The 23,950-nt window shown below is 53.9% G+C and overlaps 1 protein-coding gene across 2 annotated transcripts; it reads right to left on the reverse strand.

Annotated features, from left to right (window-relative positions):
• Positions 1 to 763: 763 nt before the first annotated feature.
• On the reverse strand, positions 764 to 21,739 carry POM121 (POM121 transmembrane nucleoporin). Of its 2 annotated transcripts, none has more exons than XM_075013553.1 (13): positions 21,429 to 21,739; positions 19,427 to 19,642; positions 18,596 to 18,754; positions 15,551 to 15,631; positions 14,930 to 15,101; positions 13,295 to 13,386; positions 12,171 to 12,241; positions 11,200 to 11,324; positions 10,713 to 10,815; positions 9,803 to 9,979; positions 6,962 to 8,665; positions 6,045 to 6,173; positions 764 to 4,730 (listed from the first exon to the last, which is right to left on the reverse strand). In XM_075013553.1, the coding sequence occupies exons 1-13, from the start codon at positions 21,731 to 21,733 to the stop codon at positions 4,636 to 4,638; spliced, it is 3,429 nt and encodes a 1,142-aa protein (XP_074869654.1). In that variant the 5' UTR covers positions 21,734 to 21,739; the 3' UTR covers positions 764 to 4,635. The 2 variants fall into 2 exon arrangements, with proteins under 2 accessions (XP_074869654.1, XP_074869653.1); XM_075013552.1 differs by having other exon boundaries at positions 9,803 to 9,982.
• Positions 21,740 to 23,950: the final 2,211 nt, after the last annotated feature.

Below are 23,950 nucleotides of genomic sequence, written 5' to 3' on the forward strand. Positions count from 1 at the left end.
CCCACCTGGTTCTGCTCAACCTCTCAGCAATACCTTTGCCTCTCTCCTCCTGTCTGTCTCAGCCTTTGGCAGCATTGGAGGTGCAAAGTGACATAGCAACAGCCAGGAAGCAAGAGCACAGTGTGTACCTGCTGGGAACAGATCTGGGGGCTGCTGTGAGAGGGGCAGGGCTTTTCCCCACCTTTCTTTGTGAACAGGGAGCACTGCTGGCTGCCAGCAGCAGCCTGTGACCACCCTGAATGCAGGGGTGGCTTGAGTTCTGCCAGCTATGGTCACACTGGAGAAACTAAATGCATTGGCCCTCAACGTGGAGGCTGTCAGGGAGGATCTCAAACCTGATGAGTGGTGGGGAGACCCTACCCTTATGTCCCTCCATGTTATTACTCCTGCCACAGCCTGTGTGGTGGTGTTGTACAGCTACACATGCCTTGGTGCACAAAATTTATCCCCCGAGAGGGAACACTGTACTAGATGCAGGGCTTTCACTGAGCTGCATATTCCAGTAATAGGATAGAGCCAGGCCAGGAAAGTCCCACCCCCAATGCTGCATTAACCCTGCCCCAGGTAAGCATCACCTCTCCTGGGGGGCAAGCCTATCTGACAAGCACTAGGGCAGCATCCTCAGGCCTATCACTACCTGAGCCCACCCTTTTCCTCTCCTGGGCACAGGCACCCAGGACAGAGCTTGGGCTGTGTGGGACACACAAGAACAGCCAGAGTTAAGCACAATTTTGTTTTTATTTTAAATCAATGACACAAGCAAGGAAAAAAATTGCACTTTCACACTAAAAATCCCCCCTGCCCCCATCCCCAAGTTGCACCAGGAATGATCTAAGTTTTCATTTTTAATTTAAAAACCAGCCCCACCCCCCCACAAAAACAACACTCTCATACTGCAGGCCACTCACTCAGCTGGGTTCTCCTGCCCAGCCACAGAAGAGGCAGCTGTGCCACTGAAGGGCTCTGCGCAATGGGTAGGTGGGGTCCTTTAGAGCAGCAGCCTGGGCATGGGGCAGCTTTGGTATTTGCTAAACACAGCCATGAAGGGTGAGAGGACTCAGGCACAGAGTACCCAGGTTAGAGAAAGGAGGGTCATTTATGACACCAGCCCAAAAGACACCAAAGCAGTGACTTGCTGCTACATTACTCAGCGATTTGGAGCTCCAGCATGCCTGAGCGCAGGGCCAGTTTAAAAACCAGGTCAGCCCAAGGTAACACTCCAGGAAGTCTCAGTCTGTCCCTTGTTACTTCTTCCTACAGCGGTTCTTTCACTGGACTAGCCTGAAGGAGGCTTCAAAGTAAACCTCTGTGGCATGGAGGCAGGTCACAAGCACCATTTCAAGGCACAACTCACTGCTAGAGGGGGTTTGGGTTGCTGATAATTAGGTCTATAACTACATCCATAGCAGAATACCTGGAGGTTGCCTTTGGAATACATAACACTGCACCTGCAGCCTCTGTTCATGCCAGTGCCATGCACTCCCACCACAATCAGATTAGCCTGCAGAAGCCTGGCAGTACCTGAGAGCAAGAGGTCTTTTCCTTATATTCTGCTGAGGGCTGGAATTGTGGAATAATGCAGTGTAACATGGCCAGAAAACCACTGCATAGCCTCTTCCTTTTGTCCCCTCTCTACCACCAAGAATGGAGATAAATGGGGTGGCTGGGCAGAATGTGGGGAAGTAACCAAAAGAGCCTCCTGTTCACTAAACTGTCTAGGTGGCTCCTCAGGGCCAGTCTCCAAGAAATAGGTGTCTGAGCCGGCCTGACAGTGCCACACCTCGATTCTTGCTGGTGATCCTGAACTACCCTTTCTTATGGAGCAGAGACGCTAAGCCAGCTGCTCTGCAGGCTGGCATGAACCAACAGCCCTGGAATTTTCCCACAGCACAGCCAGGCCGAGCTGAACTGCCCCAAGTCACAGTGGCTTAGAAGCCCGAGGGCCTCTGAACACAGCCTGCAGTGCACTCCTACCAGAATTCAGGAAGCCTGCTGGCTGAGAAAGCACAGGCCTGGCACCAATGCCATGCTCCATGAAGGGACCCACCACCAGCTGTACGATAGCAAGCGGGCACAGACAGGTGCTCTGCAGCAAGGCTAGGTCAGCTCACAGGCTGAAGCGCAATCCAGGAGCAGTGGAGCCCCCTCAATTAACTTTTCAAATGTCACCTACCCTCCTGCACAAAGACAAACCAGAGTCTTAACAGGGACGGGCCTGTGCCACTTCCATAGCTGGGGAGTGCTCTGCCCACCACAGCTTACTATGGCTGCTTTGGTAGCCTAGGGCAAGGCTGGGAAAAACAGCCCTCCAAAGGGGCAGAGCTGAGCGCAGGATCCCCCCACCCCACCCACGCTCTAAAGGAAGCCACCTCCCAGCTGCTAGAGCCCAGAGATGTTCCACACAAATGCTGCCTCCCTAGGCAGGAGAGGCTCCTTGTTCCTGGTAGAAAAAACACAAGCCCCAATGCGCTCTGACACGAGAGAGCCCTTAGGCCTCTGGCTCAAGGAGAAGTAAAAACAGTTCAGTCACAGCCACAGGTATCACATTAGAAAAGAATTAAAGACATTACACGTAACACTGACCTGTCGGGGAGGAGGCGGCCTGGCAGTCCTGCCCGTGGGAAGCAGTCATGCAGGCAGAGCAGGCCAGCCCAGGGCAGACTGCCACATGGGCTAGCTGCCCTTCCCCACTGGCAGGAGTTCCAGGCCTGCCCGAGGGCTGCCTTCTCCTCCCCAGAGGTAACTGCACAATTCAATCCTACTCACCAGCTCTGACATTTTGACCCCCTCAGGGAACCAAGCTTGAAGGAATTCAAAGGCAATTTAGCTTAAATATAAAAATAAATTTTTATTTTCTTAAAAAAAGTTTAAATATCTGTTAATTTAGAGGTCGGCAGACACACTCGCACTTCTGAGGAGTAAAAAGATCTGGCAGCTAGAGTCATTCTTGGAATGGGGTGCAGGGAAGAAGAGATACCACAGGGGCCTAGGCCTTTAGAGACTCACCCCCTCCCTGAGAGGTGGAAGCCATCCTCCCAGGGAGCTCTCTCAGAGGCTGCAGGCAACAATGGGAACAGCAGCCCCAGCCCACTCCCTTTGGAGGTCCCACATCCAGGCACAGCCCCAGGAGGGCGGGCCCCCGCCTCGCTGGAAACGAGCACACCGAGCACCTCAGGGCCCCAGCAGCTGGGTACAGGGAGGAACAGCTGGAAAGTTTTCGAAGGGGCAAGAAGCAGAGTGGGTCAGATGGGGGAATCTCTTCCCTTCTGTGGCTTCACACAGGGCCAACAGCACCGTGCAGTCCTAGGAAAGCCCGGCACTGGAACAAGGCCAGTTTGCAGTGTGCTACGGCTCCCTGCAGGTGACAGGCAGGAGCCACATGGAGGCCGCGAGAGGAGAGACCTGGAGCAGGGCATGAAAGGGAAGAGGCGGCTGACCTAGGGAACCCTTCCAGCTCCCTGCACCCCCCACCCCAGCTGCCATCCTTTCAATCAGCACATTTAAGATAGAATTCACTCACCGCCAGTAGCCACAAAGTAATGCTACTGTCAACACCCAATGAGGCAGGGAGCGTTCCCCGCCAGGAGAGCGCCTCCCTGCAAAATCCTTACACAGCAAGTCCGGCATTACCAACATGCCGCCACTCACACGTTTCAATTCTTCCTCCAAACTCGATTCAATGAGCAAACAAACCGGGGCAAAAACCTACAGAGCAAACCAGGCAGTGCTTAGACAGGAGCAAACGGAAGGGAAGAATCACGATGGAAGAGGGCAGGAGCTGCAGCACCCCACTCCCTCTGGACAGCGGTTCTGCTCACATCTGGGCTTGGGAGAATGCTTCTGGGGCCCCAAAGGCACCACTGTCCTGGGTGCAGGTGCTAGGTTAAGCCAGCAATCGGCAGCTCAGCCAACCTGCTCTGCCCAAGAGCACAGCAAGGCGGGTCGTTTGGGCAGATGTAGGAGCTGGATGATGATCGGTCCGAAGCGCCAAGACTTGGGCCAATCCCATCTCCCGGAAAGACTTCCCAGGCCAGAGCTCTGCAGAGCCAGCTCCCGACAGCTGAAACCAGAGGCTTTCCCTTTAGCAGGATGGAGAAAAGGTCATGAGAGCCTCTGGAGCCAACGAAGACACCACTGCCAGGAGGGAAGAGCCCAACAGCAAAGCTACAGGGACGTGGCCTGGGAAGGAGCAGAATGGGAGTCTCCACACAGGCACAGACGGGGAACGTGCATACAGGTCAGCACCAGGGGCACTGCGCCCCGTCCCCTCACCAGCTCCCACGCCATGTACTCGGTACATGGTGGGTGGGCAGGAGAGCACATGAACTAGATGAAACATTGTGAGTCCTGGAGAAATAAGGAAGGAAAGAAACGGTGCTGATATGTACAGAGTTTATCCACGTGGCCGTGGAGCTGTTCAAGTACGAAGGGTTTGGGTTATCTTGTCCTGTCTCCAAGTTACTGCCACCCACAACAGTCTCCAGCTGATTTCAGAAAGGAGAACCTGACCCAAGGCTCCTTGCGTGAAATGCCCTGTCAAAAGGGCTACATTAGACTCAGTGCCCTTGGCTCACGTGGCTGCACTGGGGCTCCTCACAGCTAGGCCAGAACCAAGAACCACCGTAAGACTCGAGGCTACTTTTTGCGGGGGTGCTGCCTTCGTGCTTGCAGCCGCTGACGGGGCCCAGTCTTGGATCCTGCCCCGATAGAAAACGCAGGGGTCGATGGTCCTAGAGGCAAGAGAGTTTTTGTGAGCCACTGCCACCCTTCATCCATCAGAAACAGATGCTACTGGACAAAAAGCCCAGAGCAGCATTGACCTAGAATCACAGAATCCTAGGGCTGGAAGGGACCTCAGGAGGTCATCGAGTCCAGCCTCCGACCCAGAGCAGGATCAACCGCACCTAAATCATCCCAGCCAGGACTCTGTCAAGCCAGGACCTAAAAACCACCAGGGATGGAGATTCCACCACCTCTGTAGGTAACACGTTCCAGTGCTTCACCACTGTTCTGGGGAAACGGTTTTTCCTAATATCCAACCTACACCTCCCGCTCTGTAACTTCAGACCATTGCTCCTTGTTCTGCCATCTGTCACCATTGAGAACAGCCTCTCTCCATCCTCTTTAGAGCCCCACTTCATGAAGTTGAAGGCTGTTATCAAATCACCCCTCACTCTTCTCTTCTGCAAATGAAGTAAGCCAAAAATCCCTCACTCTCTCTTCATAGGTCTTGTGCTCCAGCCCCCAAATCATTTTGGTTGCCCTCCACTGAGCCCATTCCAATGCATCCACATCCTTTCTATACTGGGGGCCCCACAGCTGGGCACAATATGCCAGATGTGGCCTCGCCAGCGCCAAATAGAGGGGAACAACCACCGCTAGATCTGCTGGAAATGCTCCTCCTAATGCACTCCAATATGCCATTAGCCTGCTTGGCTACAAGGGCACACTGGTGACTCACATCCGGCCTCCCATCCACCGTAACCCCCAAATCCTTTTCTGCTGCACTGCTACTTAGCCAGTTAGTCCCCAGCCTGTAACTGCTTGGGATTCCTCCGTCCCAACTGCAGGACTCTGTTGAACCTCAGATTTCTTTTGGCCCAATCCTCCAATTTGTTTAGGTCACTCTGGACCCTGTCCCTACCCTCCAATGTAACTACCTGTCCCTCTACAACACAGGGAGGAAGGAGACCCCTTCCCAGAAGTGTACACAGCCACACTGCTACAGGTGTAGCACTAAGTTCTCCCAGTCTAACTCGCCCCTCCATCCCCCAACCAGAGAACCAAGGTTCTGCTCCTGAGGATGCAGTCCTCCCGCCACCCAGCCTTCCTGGGTATACTGGGGAGCAGGCAGGCAAAGGCTGTCGGACATATTTACAGCCATCCGTCAGACACTCACCTGGGAGCCTATCTAAAGTCAGAACCCAGGCTGCAGCCCACACCTCTCTGCTTTAGTGGCAGGACTCCCGCTGACACCCCAACACCACCTCAAGTTGCAAACATGGGGGGCAGGGGAGGAGGAAGCCCAGAAGAAAGTTTCTTACCAAAGGAAGGCCTTGCTCCTCCAAAGCCCAGGCCAGGCGTGCTGGGAGTCCCAAACGAAAGGCTGGTGCTTCCAACAGGCCCTGCTCCTGGGGCAGGTGTGCTCTGCCCGAAGGGGGGAGTAGCAGTTCCTGGAAGCAAAACACCACTGTCAGCTGGGGTGGAGGGTCTGTACCAAGGGGCAGCAGGATGGGGTCTTGTACTGGGGGTTGGGGGGGGGCGGGGGAGGAGCTTCTGCTCGACAGGAGGTTACAGCTCAGCTGGGAAAAGCACAGACTGTGCAGCTCCTACAGGAAGAACTGTAACATCCCCACCTGGCCTCCCAAGGGGCCAAGGTGACATGCACACCCTGCGAGTCACAGATTTCCATCTTCCCCTTTCCGAGGGCAGCCACCTTCCTCCCCGCAAAGCACCTCACTGCATGAAAAAACTGACACCTGCATCTCTTACCTGCTCCCTTCCTGACACCTCCATTCAGCAGAGCAACGGGACGGAACAGAGTGGGAGTCCCAGAGCCCGGTGGGAGCTTGCTCTGTCCATTGGGGCAGAAAGCCTTGTACAGCCAGTCTACTAGACAAGCGACCCCAGCCCACTCCTGCTTTTCCAGCAGAGCTGAGCCGCATCGATGCAGCCCTCACAGACAGACCTGCAACTAGAACCTGGAGGGGTCCCCAGTCAATTCTATACAAAGTCTGGAATTGGGTCTTCTAGGATTCTCCTGATCCCGCAGAGGGGACACAATATTAACAGCCCCAGGCCAGTTTTAAAGAAGTCAGGAAGACCAGGAGAACGAAAGCACAACAAGGTCACTGCCTACCTAGATCCACTCCTCCTTCAGCCCTCCAAGGCAGCACAGAAGAGAGGCCCAGCCTTCACCCCAAGCAGATTTGGCTGCTCTACCTGAGGACCGCCACCTTACCTCCAAACATGGGCCTGCTGTCAGGAGTGCCAGGCACAGTGAAGGTGAATGGTGTGCTCTGGTTTGGGGCGCCTGCGGTCTGCGTCAAGGAAGAGCCAAAGGGAGATGCTGTGCTTGCCGATCCGTTCTGTCCAGCTCCAAAGTTGAACGCCACCGTGGGAGTGGCCCCACTCAGGGCAGGTGCTCCAATGCCAAAGGCACTGGCTCCACTGTTCTGCTGGTTGGACATCCCGAAGGTGAATGGAGAGGGGTTGGGTCCACCAAATACCAAGCTACCCGTACCACTCTTTGTAGGCTGGGTGTTGGAGCCAAAGCTTGATGTGGTTGAAGTGGTGGCTGTTCCGAAGGAGAAGACGGATGTTGTGCCTCCAAAAGTTGGCTGGGTGCTGTTGGTTCCAAAGGAAACTTGGGTATTAGACCCTCCAAAAACTGGCTGCGAGCTGGTCCCAAACGCCGGCTGCACTGCAGACTGGGTGGTGGAGGCCCCAAAGCCAAAAGCAGGGGTACTAAAGCTCGTTGGGCCAGCCGCAGGTTTGTTGGTGGGCTGCTGGCTGTCTGGGCCACTGGTGGCAAACCCAGGCTGACCAGCTGCACCGGGATACGGAGGGGGAGGGTTCGCGCTGGTTCCAAAGGAACTGCCAAACGCCGTAGTGGAGGAACCAAAAGACGGTGTGGACTGACAGGTGGTGGGTGGGGTAGAGGAGGTCAGATTTGTGCCCCCAAAGATATTAAACCCGGTGGTGGTGCTGGGCGCAGCCTGTGCTGCATTTGGGGGAGCTGAGACGAAGGTGGAGCCTGCTGGAGCGCTGGTAGCAGGTGCTGTGATGGAGGCAGGCTTCCCGAACTGGAAGATCGGAGCGGTCGGCGTGAAGCTTGCTGCAGTGCTGGGGGCTGGGTTCGGGAGGGCTCCAAAGAGCAACGGCTGTGAGGTGCTGGTGGAGGTGGAAGCAGTGAGGGTTGTGCTGTTAGGGGCGCTGGTGGCCAGTGGCACGCCGAGGCCGAAGCTGAAGGCAGGCTTTGTGGTGGTGTCCGTGGGGGCACTCTGGGTGCTGGCAGCGGTCGCTGCAGTGGTAAAGACGGCGTTGGAGAGGCTGGCGAAGACAGAGGTGGTGTCTGTACTGGAAGGTGTGGTGAGATCAGCAGCTGAGGGTGGCTGAGATGGCTGCTTGAATGTGAATGGAGAAGCTGCTGCTCCAGGAGCAGCAGAAGATGCCAAGCTCCCAAAGATGGGCTTGAACGTGGTGGCGGTGGTGGTGGAGGAGGAAGCTGTCAAAGGAGGCACAGAGCCAGCAGACGTTGCACCTGCCGTGGAAGTGCCAGCCACAGAGTGCACCACCCTCTCGCCTTCCGGCAGGGTACCAAAGACTGGCTTGAACATGGGGGTGGCTGTAGGTGTGGTGGATGTTGCAGCTGTTCCAGGCTGGCTGGCAGGAGTTGTGCTCAGCATCCCAAAGAGAATGCTGGGTTTTGGTGGGGAAGGGGCCTTGGTGGAGGTCTGGCCCACGTCAGATGAAGCAGGAGTCGGCAGGTTGCTCCCAGTGTTAACAGGCTGAGCAGTGGAGGAGGGAGGAGCCACGGGAGCAGGCAAGTTCAGTGTCAGCCCAGGCTTGGAGTCAGACAGGGTTGTAGCAGGGGAACTTGAATCCACTGATACCGCAGGAACCGTCAGAGGCAGCTGAGATGTGGTTGCAGCCCCAGTCGAAGCTGTGGAAAAGGGAAGATTAATCACACGGGAACTGTGACTTACCAGACTAATTTGTGTAGGGAAGAAAGTCAATTAGCTGGGCCTGGGGAAGAGGATCAGGTTGCCACCTTGCCTTCCCTGGAACAAAAACCCAGACAGACAGTGTTCTGCTCTGCAGACCAAGGTGAGCCACCAAGTTAGAACTCTGATGGCTTCCCCAAGAGGTCCCCTGTGCAGCTCATTCCAGTGAGTTGGAGAGGTGTCATGGATGCACTAAATCAAAGGCCATTTGGCATTTCCTGCTAGCAGCTGTTGCTAAGCTGTGTGAGGAATGGTCACATTGCTAAATGCCAGGCTGTGTGTGTTCTCACCGCGTGCTGTCCCAGCCCTGCAGACAGCTGGCAAAGCAGACTTTGAGCAAACTGCCCAAGGACCACAAGAGCCAAATGCATCCAGAATGCATACGAATGCATCCAGCCAGACTTATCAGCCAAACACGCTCCAAGCTCCCCAGACCAACCTCTACAGTTAGACTCGCATAGGTACGCCCATGACAACGGAACTCTGTGAATGGCATTCCCTCCAGGGCTGGCCAAAGCCTCTTCTTCTGAGCACCTCTCTATACCTCAAATGCACCCAAGTCACATATTGCCTCTGCTGTATCCAGGTGATGCCCTCTGACGTATCTGGGTGTCACCCATTGCCTTGTACTTGTTTGATCAAAAGATCTCAACCCCAGCATGCTATCGCCCTGACCTTATCTTTGAGCTGGGTTAAAGTGTTCTCTCTGGGGGAACAGGCTGAAGTGTTCTGGCATGGCCTGTGCCTAGCACTGCTTAGGGATGTGTGTTTCTGCAGCACAACCCTTTCCTTGCCAGATGCAGAGATCTTGCAAGCAGGCAAACCCTCACCTTCTGCTCATTTTACTTTGTATCAGCAAAGCTTAACCACTGCTTTAGTACAGGCCTCATACCAAGGAGGCCTGAAGTCTCAGGTCCCTGATGTAGTAGAAGGAGGGCAAGCAACACTGCAACTCCAAGCCCTTACCAGCTCAGGCTGACTCATGACCCACTGAGGCCAACATGTCCACCGCCCACCCATCTCCCCTCACCACACCAGAGCCTCACACTCACTTGTGCACTGGCTGGATCACTAACCTGGAAGTGTGACAGCACTCTGGCAGCTCTGCATCTTCTTCAGACTCTCCAGGAGGGAGCCAGTGCTGGCAACCAGTGGGGCTGATGACACAGTTGTTGGCTCAGCAGATGCTAGTGTGAATGACAGAGGCCTGGCTGCTGGCCTGGTTTCTGCAGCAGTGCTGGGGGCAGCAGCTACTGCTGGGAAGAGAAAACACCCTGCTGACAAATCTCTAGCAAAAAGCACTTTCCTCTCAGCTGGGCTTCCCACCTACATAGGGAACCTGAGCCTGATCCGGCCAAGTGACCTCAGGAGAAGATGCCACTTCTCTGAAAGGATCCACCAGCTTCGCCCCTGCTCCAGAATCTGGAGGAGTCGTGGCATAAAGAGTCCCAGGCCTGTGGGGTGGGGTCATACATGAAGTTCTCCTCAGGACCCAAAGTGGCAAGGAAAAAAAAAAAAAAAAAAATCTAACCTTGCTCACCCTGGGGAGAAGGCAGCTTTACTGCGTATGCTGCACGACTCATCTGGTGAGCTTCTCCAGCCTGAGTTTCACCGGTAGCAACACCAGATGACCACAGTTAAGGTTACAATTGCATCAAGGTTATTTTCAATCAAAGTCATGGGCAGGATGCAGTGAATAAACAATAATTCATAGAGCCCCGTGCCACCTACAGGGGATGGGAGAAACCCTGTGCTGCCTGGGACCAGAGTCACAGACCACCAATAATCATGGAATCTGTAACAGACTTGTATCTGAAACCTTAAGGGTCCTGCCTTAAAAAAAGCCAAACAACCCCCCCCACCCCCCAAAAAAAAACTATGGGCTGGGCATTTCCTTCAGTTTCCCACTTACAGCAATAACTTACTGTCAATATCCTACTGGTCACATCTCTGAAATGGGAGGGCAGGCAATGCAGGGCTCCTTACCTGGCTTATCTTCCAACACTTTGTTGAACCATTGCAACGCTGCCTTCTTTTCTGCATCCAGATCTTCTGCTGTGACGGCATAACCCAGCTGCGGGGGTGGAGGCTGCCAAGGAAAGAACAGCATGAGCTTAGTCCCTTCCTTGTGGATGTTGGCAGAGCCCAGCCAATCTCATGGTAAAGCCACTGAGCAGCAACTGTTACAAGGAAGAATCTGCCACTCAGATCCCTACTTCTGCTTGGCCCCTAACTGCACATGGCCTGCGGGTTGCTTTCAGCTTGGGGCTGAGTGCACAATAGGCCAAAGTACTCCCCAGAACGACCTGACAGTAAACAGATCTCCAGACACCAGGAGCTCGGCTTGCTTTCATTTCCCATCCCACAAAGAGCCAGTGCTCCCATCTTTAGGGCAGCCAGGTTGGGCTCCCCAGCGGAAGCCCTGCAGCAGGGTATTCCATGGCCCAGGAGGAGCCACGAGGAGGCAACGTACCAGGGTAAGCTGGTCCCCTCGGCGAGAAGAAAGCAGCTGGATCTTCCGCTTGCGTTTCCCACTGCTCCCCGACAGGGCCGGCGAAGTCAAGGAACTCTGCTTCTTCCGCACAGGAGTCTCCAGAGCTGGAACGAGAGGAATGAATCCAAACTGGGGGTTCCCGCTGGAGGAGAGGGTCAGGTTGCGCACCCTGGCACAGGAACTTGCTTACCGATGCTTTCACCTCCCTTCTGTCAGGGTGGGGGGGAGAGACTTGCCTCCAGATAACCCTGCCTCGGAGCACAGGGCCACAGACAGTGGGCCAAGCTGAACACAGGACCCCAGGGTTTCCTGGATGAATGGCTGGCCACACCTGCAAACTGCGGAGGCAGCTGGTGCGAAGACGCCCAGGGAGTGTGGAACAGACTGCTCCAGGACTTGCTCCTGCTTACATTGAAGAGCCCATTCAGTAACTCAGAGCAGTGCAGTGGCCCTTTACAATGGCTGTCCTCCATTCTCTGAAAGTGCTCCACTAACCCACACAGAAAATAGTCTAGGGGGCAGCCTGTAGCTTCATGAAAAACAAGCAGTCCCGTAGCACCTGAAAGACTAACCATGTATTAGCTAATGAGCTCTCGTGCGTAAGATCCACTTCTTCAGCTGTGAAATAGAAAGGTAACCTCTGCTCCACTTTGTACCCCCACACTCAGCCCGCAGGGGCTGCAGCACGGAAGCTGGTTAGCCACTTAGGACAGTGAGTGGGGAACTGGTGGGGGGAAACAGGGAGGGCCTGTCTGTCATTGCTCAGCTTGGTGGAGACCCCTCACCCTGCCCCCTGCCGTGTCCTGCATTCCTAGAGCGTGTTCAAATCTCGCTTCCACAGACAGTTCTAACTTTTGCCTTCTCTCACCCTCCGGCAGCCTTTCCCTTACGAGCAGCTGGGGGCCTGATCCAAGCAGGCACCGCCAAGCCGCGCTCTTCTCCCCACTCACCCTTTTCTGTCTGTAGCTCCTTGTCAGATTTCACAGGGGTAGAAGTGCTGGACCAGTGAAGATCGTCCTCCCTGCAGAGACAGGAGAAAGCCTGTTAGGCCCAGTTCAAAGCGAGTCACCTCTACTCTGACAGAGGTGAAGATTCCAGGACAGATTTTGCACAACCACAGGCCATGAATAACAACCTTGCAAGCAACAAGCAAAGTTGCCAATCACTGGTGAAAGCAGTCCCGTGGGCACAGCCCTGTCTCTAGGCTGGACAACGTCTGCAGGCAAAATGCGACCCTTCACATTCCACACTTGGTACAAAGGAGGGGTCTGGCACATCAGCCAAGGCAGAACTGCACACAGACCTTTCCCCATCCTGTGGGGCAAAGCTTGCCTCAAAACTTCACTCGTTTGCTAGCCTGGGAGTCACTTTGTTTTAGACCCAAACATTCAGTGTGAATATTCTGGGAGAACAGCCTGTGTCAGCGTTTGTTTTCTGACTGATATGCTACACCCGCTGCCTGCACATACACCCTCACCCACCCACCAGGGAGGGATGAGGAGCCGAGCACTCAGACAAGAGGTTGGCAGTAGAGTGGTAGAGGAGATACACAGCTGTATCCCTGGAACAGCAGTGACAGTCCTTAGGAGTGGAGACATGAGAATTAACAAAATGGCATTGGGCCCTTTCTTCCCTCCCAGCTCCAAATATGTGAATAATCCAGGCCAAGAAGATGACCAAAACCAGCAGGCTGTACGCAGCATTTAAAATCACAGGCCCAGTAACTCAGATCTACTGCAGGAGAGGCAGGGTGCTAAAGAACAGAAGAGGTGCAAGGCCTCCTTCAGATGCACCAGGCGGAGAGCCAGAAGACAAGAGAGAGCAGTGTTAGCCAAACCCCAGGGGACTTGAGCGGTCCTGGAGGGGAGGAATTGGAATGCCCCAAGATGGGCAGATTATAGAGCTAAAGGCTTGGGGAGATGGAAGAGGGCAGACCCAGCTGGACATGCCTTGCCCTTCCCACCCTGAGATTGGTGCCCACACACAGGACACTGCAAGAACATCCTCAGCATCTCTTTAGACTGAGACAACAACGAACTCAAGCAGCACTGAATGGGAAGCACCGGTTGATTACCTGGCTTTCTTGCTAGGCCTCTCTGGTGTCTGAGAGCGGGAAGATGCTGGACTGGAGAAAGGGGAAGTAGTCAGGCCACTTCTCTTCCACAGCTGGAACCCAGAGAGAAATACCATTACAAGGCCATTCACACCAGGAGGCTTAATACCTTTTGCTACTGACCAGCCACACCGACCGTACTGGTCCCTTCTGTGACCAATAAAGCAGCAATGACCTGGCTGAAGAGAATGGAACCTCAGGATGGTCTATGCTGCAATCAGACGCCCACGGCTGGTCCATGCCAGCTGACTTGGGCTCCCAGAGGTGTTTAATTGTGGTGTAGACATTCGGACTTGAGCTGCAACCAGACCTCTGGAGTCCTCCCTCCTTGTAGGGTCCGAAAGCCTGGTCTCCAGTCTGGGCCAAATGTCTACACTACAACTAGTCCCTTCGCCTGAACCCGGAGAACCTGCACACACCACAAGAGCCTTCTGCAGGTCTGACTGGTGTGGACACACCCTCAATCCATCAGCTCACATCAAGCTACTCTGGCAAGAACAGGCTGTGTTCTCAGCAACACAGCACAAGGCACCATCAATCCTACCTCCGGCACTGTCGCCTTTTTCAACTGAGAGTGGCACATTTCAGAGACTGAACAAAGGGAACATTGGGCACAGGAGTGGCCATACTGGGTCAGAGCAATGGTCCATCTAAACCATCTTTGAACAGCTGCCAGTGCCAAATACAGCAGAAGGAATGAAGAGAACATGGCAATCATCAAGTGAGACACCCTATTGTCCTGCCCCAGATTCTGGCAAAGGGACACTAATATCCCACCCACCCTTAGTCTGCTCTTTTCCAAGATGAAGAGTCCAAATCTCTTCTAAATTCTCCAAATGTGGAAGCTGTTCCAGACCCCTGTTCATTTGTCATCCTTTGTCTGTACCTCTTCCAAATCTAACCTCAGAGCTGCATGCATAATTAGGGTGGGGTTTTCCACGGATATATTTTTTAAAAAGTTGTCCCAGGATTGATGCCCTCAGGTTCTTAACCAATGTGCCTCCTAGCTCAGAAGACAAAGTAGTACGAGAAAGAGAACACAACAGGAGCAGTTAAGCCCACACAGGGATAGGCTACTAGCTAGTCCAGTTCAGTTATCTGCTCTTATGCTGCAGCAGCTATTCTACAGTCCTGTCTGATGAGAAAAGAGTCCTTTCAGCAGCATTTTTGGAGATGAACAGTTGCCTAAGAGCCCTGGATCAAAGCTGAAAATGCTAGACTCAGACATTAGACAGGTGCAGCCTGAAAGAGGCTGGCGTAACAGGAGAAAGGTTCCGATTTTATGTACTGTTCTATCTAGAACAATCCACATTGAGCGCCAATCAACTGAAGTGAAATTCTATACAAGGAAACCGTAGTATCTGTTCTGTTTGATGGGGCTTAGTCCCATAATACCCCTTAGCTTTAGCCCATGCTGGAGGATCACAGAGCACTGCCCCTCGGTAAATTCCGCTGAAGATGCTGGTGCTGCATGAAGCTGGAGAGAAAAACTACTCATGTTTATTGCTAGGTACTAGCAACGCTGCCTTATTCTCATAGAGCTGGGCCTGTCTCCCATGTGAATTCTGAATGTCTTATGGAAATACCGTCTCCTACCTTTGAGAGTCCCCGAGTGGAGCTGTAGGAGCTAGCGATAGCGTTGCGGATGGAACTGGGAATCCCTCCAGTGTACGTGTTATTCATGGAGCTGATAGAAGAAGTTCGTGATCTTTTGCTCAAGCAATCATCTAGGCACTGGGAAACTAGGGCCCTTTTCAAAGTGCCTGGCCTAAAGAAAAAGGGAGAGAGGGTCAGATATGGAGCTAAGAAAGTCATTGATTTTTCAGGTTGGGAGTTGCTTTAACTTAAACCAAAGCTCCCCCAGCCCTCGCCAGAAAAAGCGTCTCAGCTCACTAGTGCTTTACCTCACTTTGCACAAAACATTTTGTTCTCAGGTGTTTTGCACTTGGTAGTTAGTTTAGAGATTTAGCTATTTACAAACAACAGCTTTGACTTGCAAAAGTTCCATTTTTCCTGGCTAAAACTCTTCATGGAAATTACCTTGGATTCTCATGCAATTTTGGCATCCTGAAAAATGTGTTTTTCAATAAATTTACCATTCATAAAGAAGTTTTGTGCCACTCTGATTACATACACTCCCCACACCCCCATTCCAGGGAGGAGGAGCCCAGTCCCTCCTCAGCTGGCCAGCCCCTGTACAGTCTGACAGTCACTTACTTGGGTACCAGAGAAGCGGGAGCACCATTGGCTATCAAAGGCTCAAAGGCAGACTGCCCACTGCCACTGCTGTCATGGCGCCTGCAAGAGAAGAATGAGGAAGTTTTCAGAGTCCGGGCAGACCTGCACAGTCCAGCAGCCTGATGAAAGAAATCTGCTCTGGAACCCACATCTCCAACATCCCTGTCTAATTAGGGCTCTGGACACGACCAGACAGAACCGCCCCCTCCATCCATGTTTTCATCTGAAAATAAAAACCCAAATTGCCAATGGGCAATGAACCCATTTCAAAACCCCAGCACTTGCTTTGAAACAGAACCGACATCCCCTGGTCAGCTCTACCGCTGAGCTGACTATTCCTCTCAAGTGCAAGCCACATCAGGGGCTGATCCCATGTCAAGTATGGCAGCTAGCAGCCCTCCCGGCTAGCTAAATGCTTTGAAATGGATTACTGTTTGTGCAGCTCTGTAAACAACAAGCAGTCCCGGAGCACCTTAAAGGCTAACACGTATTAGGTCATGAGCTTTCGTGGGCAGACACTTGGGGTGGGGGCACGAAGGAAGAGGGGGTACCTTTGTCACTAGGAGCAGCAGATGAAGCAAATTAAGTTCAATAGACTGCGTCCCATTTCTGAGGAAGGTGGGGAAGTTGCCCTTGTAACCCATAAGAGAGTTGAGATCTCTGTTAACACCTAATTTAAATGTGTCAAATATGCAAAAGAATTCCAAGTCACACCCCCCTCCGATCTTGTGGTAAAGCTGTTTGTGGAAGAGCGGCTACCTGTAAATCCATTACTGAATGTCCAGGGAGGTGAGGCGGAGTGCCAAAATTTGATCTTTTGACTGCTAAGTACAGTCTGAGCGCCTATGATACTTTTCAAAGTCAAAGCCCTACTTACAACAGCTTCATTAATAAATGAAGTTGCAGGGCTTTACCGCTTGGGTGGTGGTTGGTAGCATTAGCTGGTCTTTTGTTAATCCACAGGTGGCCTGGCTTTGAGCAAACTCCTGGCTGTGTGGGCAATGGGAGGCAGGGTGGGGCTAACCACCTGCCTCACATGCCCATAAAAAAAAAGAAAAAAAATCTGTTTGCATGTCACTCTTGGCACTTGTGCCGGGGGCTCCTGAGCCCTGCCCTACAGGTATGTGTATTCCGATTCCTGAGGTCGGATTTGCATCCATTCATCCTTTGGTGCAGAGACTGTCTGGTCTGTCCAACATACATGGCAGAGGTGCATTGCTGACATGTGATGGCATACATCACGTCAGTGGGGGTGCAGGTGTACGAGCCCCGGATGGTGCAGCTGATTTGTGGGTAGGTCTGGTGATGCTGTTTTTGTACAGATATGTGGACAGAGTTGGCAATGGGGTTTGTTGCGGGGCTAGGGTCCTGGGTTAGTGTTTATGTGGTATAGTGGGTGGATACTGGTATTGTACTTAGACTTGCAGAATCACAAAAATGGAAGAAATCTTGAGAGGTCATCATCAAGTCCAGTCCCCTGCACTCACAGCAAAGCAGGAATCATCTAGACCGGGGCGCGCAAAGTGAAGGGCAGGTGTGAAATCTTGTGTGTGGGGAGAGGGGGTGCAGCACGATCAGCTGCTGGGTCTCAGGCTCATCCACCTCATTAAAAATGTTGCACTGCATTGCTGTTTTATGTCTGTGTAGTAGTTTATATACCAATTGATATGGTTTCTACATTCTACAGACTTGTTTTCTTACAAAATAATTCGTTAGGTGATGAAAGTGAAAAAGGCATTAAATTGGGTCTTTACAGCGCCACATGACGGCTTGGTTGTTTTGTTCTGATACAGACTAACACGGTTACCTGTTGAACCCTTTTCCCCCCTCCAAATGAACAAAACCGCAATTTGTGCTGGTTTGGATTACATCAGACAGGCTGGGGGGGAGGAGGGGACCCGCTCATAACTGCAGGGATGAAAAGTGGGGCCCAACGTAAAAAGTTTGCTCCCCCTGGAGCTGGGCCATCCCTTACAGGTATTTGTCCAAACTGCTCTTAAAAAAATCTGATGGTGTTGATGCCACAACCTCCTTAGGCAATTTATTCCTGTGCTTAACCACCCTAACAGGAAGGTTTTCCTAATGTTCAATCTATAAACCTCCTTGGCTGCAATTTAAGCCCAGTAGTTCTTGTCCTATCCTCAGAGATTAAGGAAAATAATTATTCTCCCTCCTCCCTGTAAAACCTTTTAGGTACTTGAAAGCTTTTATGTTCCCTCCCAGCCTTCTCTTTTCCAAACTAAACAAACCCAATTCTTTCATTCTTCCCTCACAGGCCACGTTTTCTAGTCCTTTCCTCATTTTTGTTATTTTTCTCTGGACCTTCTCTGCGTTTGCCCAGACTTCTCTCCTGAAATGTGACGCCCAGAACTGGACACAGTACTCCAGACGAGGCCTGATGAGCGCAGAGTAGAGTGGAAGAATAACTTCTAATGTCTCGCTTACAACACTCCTGTTAATACATTTCAGAATCATGTTTACCTTTTTTTTTTTTTTTTTTTGGCAACAGTAGCACACTGTTGATTCATATTTAGCTTGTGATCCACTATGACCCTTAGGTACCTTTCTAGAGTCATGCGTGAAACTGACTGTTCCTTCCTTCGCCAACAAGGCGTTCATTCCCTCTGGGGCACCTCCTATTTGCCTCCGTCAGAAGACGGAATACGGGGTTATGCGGACCTTTGGTCTTACCCTGTATGGCTGTTCTCGTTCCTCTGTAAAGCCTGAGGCTGCAGAACTGATTGGTTTACAATATAAAGAGTACGCAAGCAAAACCTAGTCAAGTGAGGGGCAGGGGGTGGTTGTGTTTAAATCTAGTTGATTAACTTCCCTTTAAACACCTGAGGAGTTGGCAAAGATGTTTCAGATTACTAGCCACTGGAAGGAAAGGCCACCTGTTTGCTCCCATGTTCACAGCTGTGGGCTGCCTATATATCTATCTATCAGGAAGACAGCAAAGCACGTGACTCATCTACAGCACCATGTCAGACATAAAGACAGCATCCTGGTCCATTATCTTATTACCTTCTTTTGTTCTCCTGAGCACTGGAGAAATTCTGGTCCTCTTCCTCCTCCACAGCCCTCTTCCTGCTCTCTTTGAGTGCATTCAGCACAGTCTCCTTCGCACATGGGTCCAGGGTGCTACTGCACGACATAGTCACTGGCGAAACCAGCTGCTCCAAGCTGCAACGTAAAGCCAGGAATTAAGGGAGAGTGCACAGCTGCCTACTCTCCATTAGTGGGGCTGAGCTCCCTGTGCCTTGCATCCCAAACAGCCCAGCCCCAATGGAGACTCCTCTCTCTCCTCCTTACTCCCCCCCGAAGACTTAACTCACTCACTCCCAAGCAAGAAAAATAATCCTGGCAGCATCTCCAATAAAGCTTCAGAACTAGCTTGTGACCTCACAATCCTTTCCCTGGCAAATAAAGCCATGCTTGAGATGGGGATTAAAAGGTCACTACAGGGCCACCAGCTACCGACACTCCCTGGGGAAGAGTGCATCCAGGGATCAAAAGGAAGAGTGAACAACCCTTTGCCCCAAGCAGGCTATTCTTCCCTCTGCTGCTAATTAAGGGGAGATTTTACAGGGCTCCAAGCAGTGTGAAGTGATTCATAAATGTGACCACAAGTGCACACAGACTTCAGTGTGTCCAGAGCAAGTCACTAGCCGGACATGCAAGTGCAGGATCTGGGAGAAGCGCGGCTCAGCAGGAGACAGGGCCCTGGCCCTCCAAAGGTAAACACTGCTCTGCACAGCACTCAGATCCTTAACACAAGATATAACCATATGGCCTCTAAGTGTGTACCAAGTAAGCAGTGGGATACTGAGGGGCCACTGATTAAGCTGTACTCACAGTGGCGAGTGGGCCAGGTTGCTATCCGGCCGTGCAATCTTCACTGTCACTGGGCTGCGCACCATGCTGGAGTTGCGAGCAGACAGCAGGCTTTTCCTCTGATAGCCATCCAGGCATACTGTGGGCATGGCCCCCAACGAAGAGTACTGGGCCTGCTGAATTGGATAACGGCGGTGAGGCGCTCGCGCAAAGCGAGTTGGTGGAGTCAGGTGATCCCTGCAGAAAGAAAGACCACTGCGTGTAAGTTGGTAGTGCTGGGTAACGTACCTCTTGCCTGTCCCAAGGGGTTCCATCCAGTGCAAAGGATCAAACAGGTTTAAGCCCATGAAACTATAACTATTTATTGTAAGGAAAAATTAGAGACATCCAACAAACTAATTCCTAACTCAGTCAGTACAAATAACATACATCCACGCAGTCTCACCAAAATACAGCTTCCTCTGGGATGCTTGTGGAGCGCGCAGCTCCATTCGGCAATGACACACAATAGCAAGAACGCACCACACTAGTAACAGAGAGGTGGCCACGTCAATCTGTACTCCAACAAAGCAAAGCAGCAGATATGTAGCACTTTAAAGACCACCGAATAAATCATTTTGTTAATGAGCTTTCATGGGCCAGACAGAATTGATCTGAAGAAGTGGGTCTGTCCCACGAAAGCTCGTCGCTGAATAAATCATTTTGCTAGTCTTTAAAGTGTACCATACTAGTGTAAACGTTGAGAATTTAGGGAACCAACAGTGATCAATAGTTCAGAATGTGATTTGGGCTCCGAAGCTAACAACCACTTTCTTGCAAAAGCCAATGACCACAAAGTCACAGCTATTCTGGCCAAGACAACCTTGGCTAGAGAAGTGTTCTTGCGGGTGCTTGATATGGACAAAGCTTAGGTGATGGTTATCTCAGTTTTTCGTCTTTCACTGAATCAGCTTGGCTCTATGACCCCTCTTCCAGCGCAGGAGAGATGCTAAAGCAAGAAACAGTTGAGGTTTTTTTACTACGATTCTGATTAATGCTCTAGCATCATCGGAATCGAGCAAACTGCCTCCACGCACCCCTTGCTCCCCAAATTTCCCCCCCAGCAAATTCTGAGGAGACAGACAGAGTTACAAGCAAGCATCAAGGCCACACTTGAGCCTCTGTCAGTGAGCACAATTTACAGGCCTTTAAATATCCTAGTGCAAAGCAATTATCAGCTCTCCACTCCAGCCCTCCTGTCCACTTAACAGCCTAATAAATTGGTTTCTCCGGCCTCCTAAAATCCAGCTGCCACCCTTTTAAACCGTCCTCGGGAGAAGGCAGACCTCTTCCAAACCTAGACGTGCAGCTACGCTGTGAGGGTATGGACGTGCAATCCCTCCGCTACAGTATGGGACTGGGGTAAATCAGCCACTGGTGGAGAGAACTACCCTTCCGAATAACACTCTCTGTGGCGGAGTAAAATCCATCAGGGTTCTCTTGTACCCCTTTCCAAGCACACATCCTGGGAAGCCCCCCCTGCAGGGGCTTACTTGATAGCACGACAATGAAACATCACTAGGCCGTGACTCCGGGTTACCAGCTCTCCCACAGGCACAACCCTGCTCCAGCCCCCGAAGAGACCAGCGCCCTTAGGGTGGGGCTAATGGGCTACCTGGGTGCACCCCAACATCCCTGACGGCTCCCAGCTCCTGCAGACACCAGCCCCGGCCCCGGCACGAACCCGCCCAGCCCGGAGAAGCGACACGGGCAGTTCGCCTCCCGCCGCGCTCCAGCCACGGGGAGTCTCAGGCGGGTCGCAGGGGGGGCCACGGAGCGGCGCCGGCTGCGCTCGCGCTACAGGGGCCCCGAGCCCCGCTCTGCACCAGGCGGCGGTGAGTCCGGGCGGGGCGGGGAGGGAGCGCGTGGCCGCGGAGCGGGCTGGGCTGGGCCGGGCTGGGCCGAGGGGCTCGCGCCGCTCCCACCCCATGACGGGGGGGGGGGTCTGGGGGGGGCCCGTCGCGGGGGCTCGCGCCGCTCTTACCCCGCGCACAGGCGGCGGCTCGGGCCGGGCAGCGCGGCCCCGGCTCCGGCTCCCCCGGCGGGGCGCGGCTCGGGCCGGCCCATGTGGCTGCCCATGGCGGGCGGGCCCCCGTTGGCCGCGGCCTTGGCGGGCTTGTGGCCGCCGCGGAGTCCCGGCCGGCGCGGCCCCCCCGGGCCAGGCCGCAGCGCGCCCCAGGCCCCCGCCGCGCCCCGCAGCAGCAGGCAGGCCAGGCCCAGCAGCGCCAGCGCCAGCCCCGCCGCCGCGCGCCGCAGCCGCAGCCACGGCCCCGGCCCGCCCGGAGACATGGCGGCCCCGCGCCGCCTCCCGCCGCAGCGCCGCGCCGCGCCCGGCATGCACCGCGCGCCCGGCCGGGGGCGGGGCCATGGCAGGGGGCGGGGCCGCACCGGGGAGGGGAGAAAGGGAGAAGCGCGGGGGGGGGGCAGGGGGGCGGGGGGGGGCTGCGAGAAGCGAGAAGGCGCAGGGGGGCGGCAGGGGGGATGCGGGAGGCGACAAGGCGCAGGGGGGCGGCAGGGGGGATGCGGGAGGCGCAGGGGGGGGGGGCGGGAAGCGACAAGGCGCAGGGGGGCGGCAGGGGGATGCGGGAAGCGACAAGGCGCAGGGGGCCGGCAGGGGGGATGCGGGGGGCGGCAAGGCGCAGGGGGGCGGCAGGGGGGATGCGGGATGCGACAAGGCGCAGGGGGGATGCGGGAGGCGGAGGGGGGCGGCAGGGGGGATGCGGGATGCGACAAGGGGGCGGCGGGATGCGACAAGGCGCAGGGGGGCGGCAGGGGGGTGCGGAATGCGACAAGGCGCAGGGGGGCGGCAGGGGGGATGCGGGAGGCGACAAGGGGGCTGCGGTTGGCGGACCTACAAGTTCACGCCCGTGGCGGCTGCGGCCCGGGCTCTGCCCATCGAGGTCGGTGCCGGTAAGCGGCGCCCGAGGTGCGCCCCCGACACGTGCACCCCCTCCCTGGGGGGCTGGTTACGGTCACCCCGGTGCCCCGCGCGGTGTGGGTCAGACGGTCACTGCCCCCCCCCCGTGGGGCGCTGGAAGTTAGGCCTGTTGGGGGCCCAATAACGAAGGGTTCCCCCCACCGCGACACCTGCGAACCAGCTGGGCCGCCGCACCTCTCGGGGAGGGAAGGGGCCTCGCGGGGGCTGGGGGTCAAAGAGGCCAGTGCCCTGCCCCCACCCGGGGCATCCATTTGCCTCCGTCCCTAAGTGGCCTCCTCCAGGATTGAACTCGCGACTCTGGGTGCAGCAGGCCCAGGCTCAAACCGCAGCGGTCAGGCGGATTTATTGGGGGTTTTGGTCCCTTGTGAGTTGCATTGGTGGCTGCTGCCAACGGCCCCGCAGCTGAGCTGGTTCGGAGTCCCTGTTCCTCTGCGGGGGGGAGGGGGAGGTAACCCTCACTCTGGGGGAGACCAGAGCTTGGGGGGGCAGGAGGGTGGGGCACGAGGGAGGCCTAGGGGGCAGGAAAGGAGGCTTGGTGGCTGGATCAGCCCAGTGGGGGACAACCTCAAGGAGGCTGCCGGGGCCCAACCCCTTACAGTGGTGCAGGGAGGCGCTTTTACCTGTGTTCTGAGAGGGGTGGCTGGAGAATAGACAAAAGGTTACTGGTTTGGTATTTTTATTTGCTTATTTTGCTCTTCACCTCTTCAGCACTGCTGCACTAAACGAGCAATTAAATGTGAACTAAAATTGCACATCCATGGTCAACGTCTGTGTCTAGTATAGACATAGCCAGAGTCACACTCACTAGCCTGGTCAGGTGGTCGGTAATAAAGCCCTAATGCTGTATTAATTATTACTAGAGCACAAAATAACTGTCCCCAGGGATTCTAGGGAACATTTTGGTTCATTTAAAATTTTTACTTCATCCGAGTCTATGCTTTCTTGTACATCGAGTGCCACTCTCCCACCAGCATGAGCTGGTCGGCCTTCTGATATATTTTGTATCCTGGTGTGATTGTGTCTCAGGGATTATCCTCATTTCACCAAGTTTCTGTGATTCCTATTATATCACTATCCTCCTTTAATATGTAGCAATCTTGTTCACCCATCTTCTTCTTTAGACTTGTAGCATTTGTACATAAGCACTTTCAATATTTGTCACTATTAGTATGCCATTGCCTGGGCTAGTAGATTCTTTTTCATTTGACCGTTTCTTATCTGCATTTTATGATCTCCGACCCTCCCCTCCTTAGGAGGGCAGAGAATCCAATCCCCGTGCTCCTCTGCACACATCAGCTTTCCCTTGGCTCTTAGTTTTAAAACTTGATGATCTTTTTAACGCAAAGTACCAGCAGCCTGGTTCCATTTCTGTTTAAGTGGATCCCATCCTTCCTGTACAGCCTCCCCCTTCCCCAAAAGTTTCCCCAATTCCTAATGGAGCTAACCCCCCTCTTCCCTACACCATTGTCTGACCCATGCATTGAGCCCTACAATTCCTGGCTCTGCACATGGTTCCGGAGGTATTTCTGAGACTGCTCCCAGGGAGGTCCTGGATTTCAGTCTCTTTC

Source organism: Carettochelys insculpta, chromosome 19 (genome assembly GCF_033958435.1).
Source record: "Carettochelys insculpta isolate YL-2023 chromosome 19, ASM3395843v1, whole genome shotgun sequence".
Taxonomy (NCBI): domain Eukaryota; kingdom Metazoa; phylum Chordata; order Testudines; family Carettochelyidae; genus Carettochelys; species Carettochelys insculpta.

Excerpts from the sequence above, each read along its gene's own strand:
- POM121 (XM_075013552.1), bottom strand. The coding sequence starts at position 21,733 with ATGTCTCCGGGCGGGCCGGGGCCGTGGCTGCGGCTGCGGCGCGCGGCG. Across the intron at positions 18,755-19,426 it reads AACCTGGCCCACTCGCCACT|CTTGGAGCAGCTGGTTTCGC; the intron begins GTGAGTACAGCT and ends TTTACGTTGCAG. Across the intron at positions 9,983-10,712 it reads AGTGTTGGAAGATAAGCCAG|CAGTAGCTGCTGCCCCCAGC; the intron begins GTAAGGAGCCCT and ends TTCTCTTCCCAG.